This window comes from Choristoneura fumiferana, chromosome 9, assembly GCF_025370935.1.
Source record: "Choristoneura fumiferana chromosome 9, NRCan_CFum_1, whole genome shotgun sequence".
NCBI classification, from domain to species: Eukaryota; Metazoa; Arthropoda; class Insecta; order Lepidoptera; family Tortricidae; genus Choristoneura; species Choristoneura fumiferana.
In genome coordinates this window covers 14,527,663-14,540,199 of record NC_133480.1, presented here as the reverse complement: position 1 = coordinate 14,540,199, position 12,537 = coordinate 14,527,663, and the positions used below count along the sequence as shown (strand labels likewise).

At 40.7% G+C, this 12,537-nt stretch overlaps 1 protein-coding gene across 1 annotated transcript in view; it reads left to right on the top strand.

Annotated features, from left to right (window-relative positions):
• The window catches only part of mbo (Nuclear pore complex protein Nup88), a 205,781-nt gene that overhangs the window by 159,096 nt on the left and 34,148 nt on the right, over positions 1 to 12,537 (top strand). The window contains exons 3-10 of the mRNA XM_074092573.1: positions 7,183 to 7,296; positions 7,888 to 8,100; positions 9,090 to 9,255; positions 9,939 to 10,058; positions 10,627 to 10,726; positions 11,167 to 11,338; positions 11,811 to 11,910; positions 12,182 to 12,295. Of these exons, the coding sequence (XP_073948674.1) occupies positions 7,183 to 7,296; positions 7,888 to 8,100; positions 9,090 to 9,255; positions 9,939 to 10,058; positions 10,627 to 10,726; positions 11,167 to 11,338; positions 11,811 to 11,910; positions 12,182 to 12,295 (1,099 nt within the window). The remainder of the gene's footprint in view (positions 1 to 7,182; positions 7,297 to 7,887; positions 8,101 to 9,089; positions 9,256 to 9,938; positions 10,059 to 10,626; positions 10,727 to 11,166; positions 11,339 to 11,810; positions 11,911 to 12,181; positions 12,296 to 12,537) is intronic.

Sequence of the window (12,537 nt, the reverse complement as noted above, 5' to 3'; positions counted from 1 at the left end):
AGCTTTCCCGTTACAAAAATAAATCGCCGTTCTCATTCTCTATGCCACCTGCCGGGCCAATAATTCTTAGTTCATGTCTAAGTTACTTTCCTTAACTTATTTGGTGTCGTCTTTTTGGCTCGCGGTATCAACCATTATTCATCGCAACGTCATTCCGCGTCGGCCATTATTAAAAACTTTATTAAAAACGGAAGGTAATTAGAGGCGACAATGTAGCAACATCGATCACGGCAGAAGAAAAGCGGCGGCGAGTGAGCGAGCGCTTCGAATCTGCATCAAACGATCGCGGCGGATTGCCACAATCAATTCTCATTTGCCGCGTCGAGGAAAAAACCTAACCGAAGAAGGGCACAGATGGCAAGCCATTTTTAATCGTCGAACACCGGAAAGAAGAAGAATGCTCGCGAGTCAGCCGCAGACAAATCGCCCATAATTAATGACGGAGCGTACATTTTTTTCCACTTCGATGCCAATAGTAGAAATAAAAGGAGCCACATTAGAGAAGGGACGAAACAAAACAGGGTGCGGGTGTCGAACGAAAGGAGAATTTATCATCTCGACGGCAGCGACAGTCGGCGCGACCGCCAATGTCCATTTGGATAATGCCCAACGCGATTAAAAATATAAAAATACCCCACCGCCCGGTGGGGGAAGGAGGGGATTTGACGGAGGACCGCGCTGAGGACACAAAAGGATTATAAATGAGAAGGAATTTTAGATAATATTTGTACGTTGGATGTGGATTGTAATGTCGGTGAGATCGGCTGGATCCGGGGCCGCCCCCCGCCCGCCGGGGGAATGCCTTCCGCGATTCGGTCCTAATGAGTGTTTGTATCAATTTGTTAGTATTGTATTTGAATATTTTTGTGCGTTCGTTACGATTTTAATCCCCTGTGGTCGTGCCAGTCTGGATCGATGTTCTCCGTTTTATATTTGTGTGGCCGGTTTTTATTTTTAATACGGGCCCGTTTGATCGCGCTCCGGGTCGTTTGTGTGTTGATTAAAGGCGTCGTTGGCCTTTTTGCGGACCGATATCTCAACCGCCGGTCGGTTTTACACTTTTTACCGGCGCTTGCACCTCACCGACGCCGACCCACAAAAAAACCTGTAATACCACACAAATTATACCCCCGGAGAATACAAAGTTAGATTCTTAATTAATTTTTTCCATGCTTGTTAAAAAAACCCTTATAACAACGTGTGTAGCATCCGCGATAGTACAAGGGCCGGACGCGCGGGAAAATACATCGCCGTAATTAATACAATTTATATATTTTATTTTATTTTGGGTTTTTAAATACGAAGGATGAATCCGAATGAGCGGCCGAGAAAAGAATAACACCGAGGCGACACCGCCGGCCGACGTGTTTTCAATTCATTATCTCGAAAACAAAAATTTCATTAGCCCCGAGATTTCCTTTTTAAATTAAATTATTCATATATAAATTAAACAAAATATAATAGAGGTCCGCTCGAGTAAAAAAGCGGCTTTATCGTATCATATTTTATTAAACGAATTTATAATTCTACGCCGATTCGAGTAAAGCCCGCGCGGGCGGCCCCTCCCGCGCCGGCAAAATATTTATGAATGCCAAGCAGAAAAATCCACAATAATATTTCAGGTTGGATGTCCGGCCTTACTTACCCTCGCTGATCTATTTAAAAAAGAGACCCGGAAGGACAAAAGGGCTGCGCTCGTAAAAAAACTGGACACGTATAGAGGCCGCAAACGCTTTGTCTAATTCTTATTTTTTACCGAATCGGAACCTTTTCGTGTTTTTATCGGTTTTTGTTCCGGAGACATTCGCCCGGGCCGCGATTGTTCTAATGTGCGGCCGTTTGTAACTTTTTTCCTATTTTCACGTGGTAAAAATGACCCTCGCTCTTTGGTATGTAAAAATTGTGTGATTTACGCTCACAAATGTGGCGCGCAGTTTTCTTTAAGCGTGTCCCCTTTTGTACATGCGAATCAGTAATTTACGGAGTCCGTCCCTCTCGTTTTGTCCATTCTCTTACAGGGCCAACTTTTGTCTCCCGCTGGTCCGTCCCATGTCTTGAGTTTCTGATTATTTTTTATTTACTAAAGAAAATGAATGTTATTCTTCTTCAATGCCATTTTCATGTTTCTTAAATGTCCCTGTACCTAATGCCCATGTAATCGGAATTTATGTGAATTTCTCAAAGTAGATGGATTTTCTTTGTTTTTTCAGTACCTTTCCTGAAACAGCATGTCTTCTCTTCAATTAGGGTTTTGTGGAACTGCGAAATCATAGATATATTTACGCTTTTTTATCTCATTTTACTCCGGTCTTTCTTTATTGAAAATATTGTAGTATTTGTCCTAAATGCAACATTTTCTCGTTTTTTGCTTTGCAAAGTAAAGTCAAAGTCAAAATATATTTATTCGATTTGGGCTATTATACAACAAGCACATAATATGAATGTCAAAATAATTCTACCACCGGCACCGGTTCGAAAAAACTTCCGTCGAGAAGAATACGGCAAGAACCTCAACGAGGTTTTTTTTTAAGATTTACAATTTAGTTTAGTACCTAATTTACAACAAGTATTTAACACAACTGAGTTTTTATCACAGTAGGTTCTCTATTTGAAGTAAGGGATCGCCAATGCAGATCGGAATGATTCCCAAACATCCCTGACCATGATATAATCATTAATTTTATAATAGGTACGCCTTAGATGGTAATGTCTTTTGACAATAGACATGAATTTTGTATCTGTTTGATCAGTGATTCATCTCATTTTATTAAACCTACATGGTATTTAACTATCTTTTGAATATCAGGGTTCAGGACGGCTTATTTGAAGTCTGTCCAAGCATGGGTCGCGATCAATCAATCTCCCATAAGCCTCTGGCCAGGGCTCAAGGGCTCAAGACTCAGTTTTGCCTAATGCTCTCTTCATGGGGTCACAGATTCAATTTGAATTCCATAACTATGTATTACGATTCTTGCTTTTTGGTATTGGTAATAGCTTTTCTCTTTAGCCCCCGACGTAAAAAGACGGATGTTATAAATTTGATGCTAATGTCTGTTTGTCTCTCTATCTGTGGCATCGTAGCTCTGTAACGGATGGATCGATTTCGATGCGGTTTTTTTTTGTGAAAGAGAGTTTCCTTAGGTTGACTCATGCATAATCAAATTACAAAAGTATTTAATGTTTCATTAATTGTTTGATTACATGCGCTATTGCTTTACAAACAACTTATATCTTTTTATTCCCCCCAATCCCAAAGCCCAAATCGTCCAGTGTCCAGGTGGACCATTATCATCGGGAAAAAAGATCATTCATTACCCTCGTGATAAATACGAAGGCACCGGTCTCACCCTTGGCTTTGATAATAATTTGATTACGCCGCCATTTTTGTTTTTGCGTTTCGGGTTGTTCAGGCCGAAATGCCGCGGTCACGGGTATTTCTTATTGGTTTAAAAAGTTTGAAAATCGCTTTGGCTGATTTGAGTTGGATATGAAATACGGATGTTGTACAACAAATCGTTTTTCGGTTAACTGAATCAATTACGAAATGAACGATATACTAACAAAACTCCGCATATCGCATTTCTTCCCGCCGACTACTCAGCGAAACAAATAATGCGTAACGAAATTATACTAAACGTTCCTCGGCCAAAAGAAAGGTCTGCCAATATAGTTGTCTGCGAAAGAAAAATCTACTCTATTATACTCGGCAAAACGACAGTTCGCCTTTAAAGGAGTCAGCTAATAAACTTTAATAGAAAAAAATATTTATTTGGTTATCGATAAACAATTAAGCCTTATAAAATAGACGACATACAATGGGCAGCGTTGATTATAATTATCTAACACTCGAGCGCTAAAAACGTGCACTCTAATTAGCTCACGTTTGACCTTATTTTAAACCAATTAGGTTTAATCCAACAGTTAGAAACTATCCGACATCGTTAACTGGGTCTCGAACGCATCAAACGTAGGGGATTATTGCAACGTGCAGTCTAAGCGCATTATATGTTGCATAAACTAAGCACTTGAGGAGCTGCCTTTGCTTTACGTACATTATTAACCACCGACGCAAGAGGGGTGTTTTAGGTTTGACCGCATCATACTCTAAGCGCTCAGACTGATAGACCAATTCTGATGCGGTTTCTTTAATCGACAGTTTAAATCGAGATGGCTCTTAGCAAAGTTTTACTTTAACTGGTTCAGCCGTTTTCGAGATATTGAACTTTGAAAGGACGATGTTTACCAACGAGATGGACGGATGATCTGGTTAAAGCCGCAGATTCACGATGGATGCAGGCCGCTTCCAACCGAAGCAACTGGAGTGAAGGTCTACGAGGGAGGCCTATGTCCAACAGTGGACGTCCTACGGCTAATATTCTGATAATAGTGATAATGATGATGATGATGAAATGACGATGATGAGGTTGGTTTTTTTTAATCGAAGTCAAAATACCTTCAATTAAAACTAGGTGACAAACACTTTATGAATGTCCACTTTCTAAGTTGGCTAGTTTATAAGACAGTGTAACTACTCATATGCCGGAGATGATGTTAATGATAATCATTATGTTATGTACGTATCAGTGTTGCCATTTTAGTCAAAAGTCAAAACATAGCCATAACATTATGAATGTCAAAGGCATCTGTATCGATTCAGATAACAGATTTTACTATACTTATATACAGCTTTAACTAGACATGGGGATAACAAATGTCACGGTGACAAAGTCACAGTGACTAACCGTCAAAAGGTGTCACTGCGACTTTTCACAAAAGAACAACGTTACAAAACCACACGTTCCTACTGTTCCTAGCGCTTAGCGCAGTCTCTGTTACTCAAATCACGACACCGTAGAGTCCCGTGACTGTAACTCGGCTCTAATCGGGCTCAGTCGTGTTCGGAAGTGGTGAAATAGTGGACAAAAAAAAACGTTCATCAGGACCGTGACGTGTCACAATAATATCATTCAGTGACACGAGTAACAAGCGTGACAAAGTCACGGTGACTTTTAACTGTGACTCTTTTGGAAAGGGATCGTCAGTCACTGATATCAAAATGTAACGCTTTTCCCCATGTCTAATTTTAACAATTTGAACACTCGTTATGTAAATTTAATAAAAATCAAACAGCGTAATTAATTAAGCACCGAAACTATGGAGAAGCTGTTGCTGACAAAGCAATCACTTCATGAAGAATGATTTGTAAAATTAATAACAATATGTACAAATAAATAATAATAATAATAATAATGTCTTAGGCCTCTAGGTTGGCAACGCATCTGCAATACCCCTGGTGTTGCAGATGTTTATGGCGGTGGTGATCTCTTACCATCAGGAGACCCATTTGCTCGTTTGCCATCCAGTCAAAAAAAAAATAAAAAAAAACAAAATGCTGTTTCTGAAGAAAATCTAAGTTTTTCTCACAAATCAGTACGGTTTTTCTATACAATACCATTGCATTACTACGATTCCACAAAATCATTTAAACTAAACAAAATCTTACGTTACTGATATCATACAGATTTTATACAGATTTTTAGACTTTGTAATACAGATTTATATGGCAACACTGGTAGGTATACATATACAACGACAACAGACTAAGTCCGCATTTGTAAACACATCTCAAAGTTGTTTCAGTTGGCTGTCCGTATCTTTGTTTATTTTCTTTTACAATAAAGAGTTTACGAGTACATACATGAACATCATCACCGTTTTACCCGACTGCGAAGAATTAGGGTGTGTTTGTCCTCTTGTAACTACTCTACGGCTGAACCGATTTTGATAAATGATACGTCATTGGATTCTTCTTGATGACGCGTGTGACTCTGGGTAGGCACATGAAACTCTTGAAAAATCAAAATGGCGAATTTTTAGTGCCAAATTGTAAGTTTTCAAAAAATGATTTTATTCAAACCTGTCGAGTGGGGTATCAAATGAAAGCTAATAATTAGCCCATTCTAAATATATATGGGTTATAATAGTTTTAATCAACCATTTTCACAGAACTATTAAAAAAGTGTGAAATAAAACAATACATTTAAAAAATCAAAACCCGACTGCCTTAAAAAATACAAAAAAAAAGAAGAAAACAAGTCTTCTAATGGGCTAGAACTCTGTTAAATAGCTAACTTAAAGTTCAACAGTCGGGACCCATTTAAATCGTTATACTCAAAAATTCTTACCTAATGGACCCCGACTGTTGAACTTTAAGTTAGCTACTTAACAAAGTTCTAGCCCACTAGAAGACTTGTTTCTTCTTCTTTTTAGTATTTTTAAGGCAGTCGGGTTTTTTATTTATTTATTGTTTTCTTAAGTTATTGGCACTCATAGGCGATGTTGATCATTTCCCACCAGATGGCCGCATGCTCATTTGCCATAAAAAAAAATACAAGTCTCCAACGAACTCTCTGAGGAAACGTTTCGACACACGCCGTGTGACAATGATAGCTTACGGCGATCTAAAAGAGCGATGCCCCGACTTCGGTGCCAGCCGACGAAGGATACAGCCGCTTAATTTCAATTTGCGAGTTAATTACTGGCGGAGGAAAACATCGATAATAGAGTAAACTAACCGCTGAATTATGCCACCTGGGGTCGATGTTTGGAATCACTTCCAGTTTATATAATGGTCCGAAATCCCAGTGCCACCAGGCATATGTAGGATATAACATATGATATAAAATATAAGACCACAACGTCGGTAACACACCATGGTTATTACCGAAATAATACTTCTTTATTTTTATTATACATCCAATCCAATTTTTTTTTATTCGACTGGATGGAAAACGAGCAAGTGGGTCTCCTGATGGTAAGAGATCACTACCGATGCAACACCAGGGGGGATTGCAGATGCGTTGCCAACCTAGAGGCCTAAGATCGGATACCTCAAGTGCCAGTAATTTCACCGGCTGTCTTACTCTCCACGCCAAAACACAACAGTGCAAGCACTGCTGCTTCACGGCAGGATTAGCGAGCAAGATGGTGGCAACTTAAGCAACTATTTCAAAACTATATATATTTGATCAGCCAATGGACCGAAAGGGTAAAATCTCCCAGACAAAAAAACATACCATGAGCGCGGTGCTAAAAAGCGGTCATACTGATGGCTCAATGCTCACTCTAATTAAAAAAGATTAATAAAAATAAAAATTTGAAATGCACTTTTGTTTTTTTCAGGAGCTTTTCCCTGGACGAGCGGTTCCTCTACTCGCAGGGCGAGGTCCGCCGCGTACACTGGCACCCCACCTCTATGTCCCACCTGTGGGTCCTGGTCTCCGATAATACCATCAGGTAACAGTGAGACAGTAACAGCCCCGTAGTGAGGGAAATATGTTCGTGCATATTATCGCAGTAACATGATTGGATTGATGAATGTGAGGAAGCGAGAGTTGTATGCCAGGATCGTAGCAAATGGAAGGACCACTAAAAAGTAGCCTCTGTTTTATTCCAGATTTCCAGCTATCTACATACCAAATTTCATCCAAATCCGTCCAGCCGTTTCAGCGTGAAGGAGTAACAAACATACTCACTCACTCACTCACAAAGTTTCGCATTTATAATATTAGAAAGAAAGAAAGAAAGGTTTATTTTGGCTCCAAAAGTACCACCTAAAACTAAGACTAGAACTAGCACTAAAACTATGTTACTTGGTGACACGGCAGAATACCAAAAAGGCAAAAAGGCAAATTAGGTGGAGTAGGATAGGATTGGTGTGTATTGGGTCGATTCCAGGTTAAGCAGTTGATAATTTGCGCCGCAGCAACACGCCACCAGCACTAGCGCTGCCTACCCTGCTCTGCTCAGTGAATCCCTATAGACCACTAGACTAACCACCTTTCTCAATCCTCCTATAAATTAACACAAAAATACTTTTATTTGCAGACTGTACAACATAGCCCTAAAATCCGGGCCGAAGCTGGTCAAGATCTTCACCATCGGCCCCAAGCCGTCCGGGCTCCTGGCGTCCCGTCCACTCCTGGACAGCCTGGGAGACACGGCGGTGGACTTCACCACCACGCCAGGCTCTGAGAGCCTGCTTATCTTGAGGGGCAACGGGGATGTTTACATGATGGAGTGCGAGTTGGAGTCCAAGAGGTAATGTAATGCACCGACGTAGCCTTAATCTCTTCCAGCTAACCTAGTTGTTAATGGAAAATTAACAAACGAAGCAAACAGTCAAAATTACGTGCGATAAAAAAGAAACAAATAAATAGAAAATCAGATACAGATAAGTTCGTACCTACCTATTTAACTTGCTATCTCAATTAACTTCAGTAAACTTCAGTAAGCTAGTTGAGAAACCAAGATATGTAAATACGAACTTCTCGGACGAAATACGATGGCAAAACATTACTTACGACATCTACAGATTTACAACAGGTGTACTTACTACTACTAATATCTGGGCGCAGTGACCCGAAATGGGACTTGGTCAAAAATACAAACTGAAACATAGATTCTCAGAAAAACCATAAAAAGAGACCAGCGCTGGGAATCGAACCCAGGTCCTCAGCATTCCGTGCTGCGTGCTATACCCCTACACCACCACTGGACAGGAGTACAGACAAAAATTTCTCCTATGCACCACATATATCATATGCATAGCACGCAGCACGGAATGCTGAGGACCTGGGTTCGATTCCCAGCGCTGGTCTCTTTTTCTGTTTTTTGTATGAATCTATGTCACAGTTTGTATTTTCGATATGGATTTTACGGGATGACCGTAAAAGTAACAAAATTTGGTGTTGAAATAAAAATACAATAAGACTCCAAAAACCAATCTTAATAGGTCTTGGTCTCCACCACAAGACTACGCCACGCTTTACGAATGATCTTGGGACAGCTCTTGCCCGCCTTTGACCCCGAGATCCAAAAGGTCTCTCTGGCACATTACTCCAGCGATACCTCTGGACAACCAACCGGTCTACCTCCACTCGGACATACCAAGTACGCTCTCTTCAAGACACGATCCTCTCCCAGCCTTTCCACGTGAATGGGGTTTCCACGGGAGAGCAATGAAAATCGGATATATATTTTGCTAAATTAATCAATGTTTTGTATCACAGACAATTTTTGATTTCTAGCCTCCAACTCAAATTGTCTGGTCCGCTGGCCATGTATCCTCCAGCGGATGATAATTACGGCTCCGAGTCCTGTTCCATCGCCGCTCTGGCTTCACGGGACACGCCGCCGCTGGTCGTCGTGGCGACATGTTCGGCTGCACTCTACCACTGTCTGCTGTTGCCTCATGTAAGTGCATATTGAATAAGTCGAAGTGGCAATGGGCAAGCCACGTTGCTCGAAGAACAAATAACCATTGGGAGGTAAGGTTCTAAAGTGACTCCCAAGAACTAGATTACTAGAAGAATAGGTGGATCGCAAAAGTGACGAATTATTTACTGGTGTATCTCGGTGGCAAGTGGTTCATTGTGGCGTTCCAATGTCACTGTTTAGTTGAAGAAAGAAGCTGCAGCACAAGCGTCCAGGTTTCCTCACAATGTAAATTTACTCAGTGCGAATCCAGGCTCCGATAACCGTTGGGGTAGACGAGTTCTTGAGTGGAGACCACGGATCGGCAAACGTAGCGTAGGACGTCCTCAGACTCGGTGGAGCGATGATCTGCTGCTGTGGCTGGCAAGAGCTGAATGAGAGTAGCCGAGGATCGTGCTCAGTGGCGTGCCATGGGAGAAGCCTATGTCCAGCAGTGGACGAACATAGGCTGATGATGTATGAAGATGATGAATCCAGGCTCGACCCCATGTCCCTCTGATAAAGAGGCCAAAGGTTAAACCACGCACATTCATGTACGACTAAAAGTGGGTCAACTTTCATAAAATTTTCTAACTATACTATTACAGTCCGGTTGCAATATTTACAGCGATGTATCCCACTATATGTATGAAACTTTATACGATGTGACCTAATAATTCCAGGTATCAGAGGGCGAAAACGATAGCCATGCGCTTTACGTGGTGGAAGCTGTGGAGCTGAACATGGTGTTGAACCCAGATGCCGTCGACATGCAGTATTCTTACCCTGTGCACTTGTATCCGGTGAGTACGTCCTTACATGTTTAAAATAAAAAGCCCTAAACGAACTGGCTCGAGCGATGGAACTTAGTACTTGGGCAGTAATATCTACCTTGACGCCAAATTTCTTGGTCGTCCGGAAGAACTGGGAACTGGGGTGTGAATAAACCCGCAAGAGCCTTTGTCAATATACCCACTGCAATGATTTCCTTACTCATTATTTCTTCACTTCATCATCATTCATTATGCCATCATTTTTACAAGCTTTTATTTAGTTTCACCTGTCCCGTTGTCTGTCTGTCTGTAGTCAAATCTTGCAAGTTTTTGATCAACTTCCACTAGTCAGATTGACTTGAAATTTGGAATACTTATGTAAATCGCGTGACAGTACAATAATCTAGTAGTGACATCCTGGTAGTCCAGCCAGGATCGTCTCCGCAGGACGGAACTCTTCAACGGTTAATAGCATCGACTTGAAATTTGGTATGCAAATGTAGTTTGGGTGGCAATGCAAGTACAGTCAGCAAAAAAAGCTTGTATTTTTTTTTTTTTTATGGTTAGGTTATTTTTTTATTGAATAATAATTTTCCAGTGCACAAACAACACGTACGCCTGTCTGCATGCCGGCGGAGTGCACACCGTCACGCTACCGGTGCTGAGTCACTTGAAAGACTACGCCTTGGCCGATGAAGGTAACTCCTTTTCAATTTCAATGGTAAACTGTACACTGTTGAACGTATCAATGTTCTATTGACGATAGCACTATCAAAGATATGCCTCACCATTATCTAGGATTTCTGAAACAGTATTTAAGATGACATTGAAATAAAACAGAAATCAGCTTCATCTATAAATTTTAGGGCAAACGATGGTGAAAGTGAAATTATGTAAAATGAAATTATTACAAACGAAGTGGTTCGATTATCAATACCATATAAGGTGCACGGTGTATGCAGGCGTCTTCCAACTGAAGCAACTGGAGCTCTACGGGGGAGGCCTGTGTCCGCCAGTGAACGTGCTACGGCTTATAATGATAGTGATGATAAAGCGCCTAAAAATATACATCTGCGATAATCCGCCATGCACGTTAAGAAAAAATGATTGTTAAGCGTTTTTGTTTTTTTTTCTCTAGCGGAATCAGAAACAGTGCTATCCGCCATATTGTCGCGGCCCAGCGTGGCGCGGCACCTGGTGTGCACGGCGGGCCCGCGCGCGCCGCTCTGCCCACCGCTGGGCTTGGCCCTCACTCCGCCGCCGCTACCGGCTCTACTAGTGCTGTGCTCTGACGCTACTGTGCTGTCCAGGTAATTTTGAATACACTATCTTTGTATGGTAATTACTAATTACAACGCCATCTATCACGAGCTACAGGAAGTCGAAGGGTAACAACTTTTTTTTTACATCACTGAGTTTTGGTCCTCACCTCACCACCACTACTGGCGCTACTAGTAGGTACCACGCACCGACGCTAGTGTGCTGTCCGGGTCAGTCTGAATACACCAACTTTGTATGTTAATTGCAACGCCATCTATCGCGAACTACAAGAAGGGAAAAGGTCACGTAGTTTCGTCCACACTGCTTTATTTCCACACATCGCTGAGCTTGGTATATTTGGTAACTCCGTCATTTATGAACTGATTTGGATAACTCTTTGTGAATGGATATTTTTCGTTTCGTCCAGTTTAAACTTGAATCAAAAAAAGCTAAAAACTACTTGGAAGTAGGTCTTTTTTGTTAAAATTATTGTGTTTTAGATTGATTTTTTAACTGTTTCAGAACACTGGAGCCATATGACCTAGAAGAGCAGTTGTATAAAGAACTTCAACTACGTAACCCGTCTTTAGAGCAAGATGACATCAACAATATACTGAAAGAGGTGAGTCTCTTCAAATGAAAAATGCTAAACTATTTTTATTTTATTTTTTTCATAGCCTATATACTGTATTCCACTGCTAGGTAAAGGCCCCTCTTGATCTTTAAATAAAATAACATATAAAACTTGGAAATCTTTTAATTTAACAAAAAAAACTAAAAAGTATAAAAACAGGTCTAGTGGTCTAGAACTCTGTTCAGTAACTTAAAGTTATAAAGGACTTCACGCGCGATTTTGTCACAGTAACCTTCATTGTAACATTTTCTCGTTTCAGAGGCAAAAGCTGTCATTCACAGCGATAATTCAAGAGATATTGACGCGAGACGTGTCCCAGCCAATACTGAATATCAACAGTAAGGAGGAACCCGGCCCTAAGGAGAGTTTAGAGGTACATACAGCATATGGTTAAAGGGTTATAGGCATTAAAAAAAAAAACTTGTCTTGTACTCGGTTCGGGAATCGAACCCGGTCGTTTTGAAAAATTAAACTTACATTATCTCTATTTGGATATCGATAGTGTAGGTCATAAGTATTAAATGTTACTATGAATCTATAATTAATAAAGAGTTTTGTAAATCATATTCTTTAATAATCTAAGTTTTATTTTTTCAAAACGTCCGGGCTCGATTC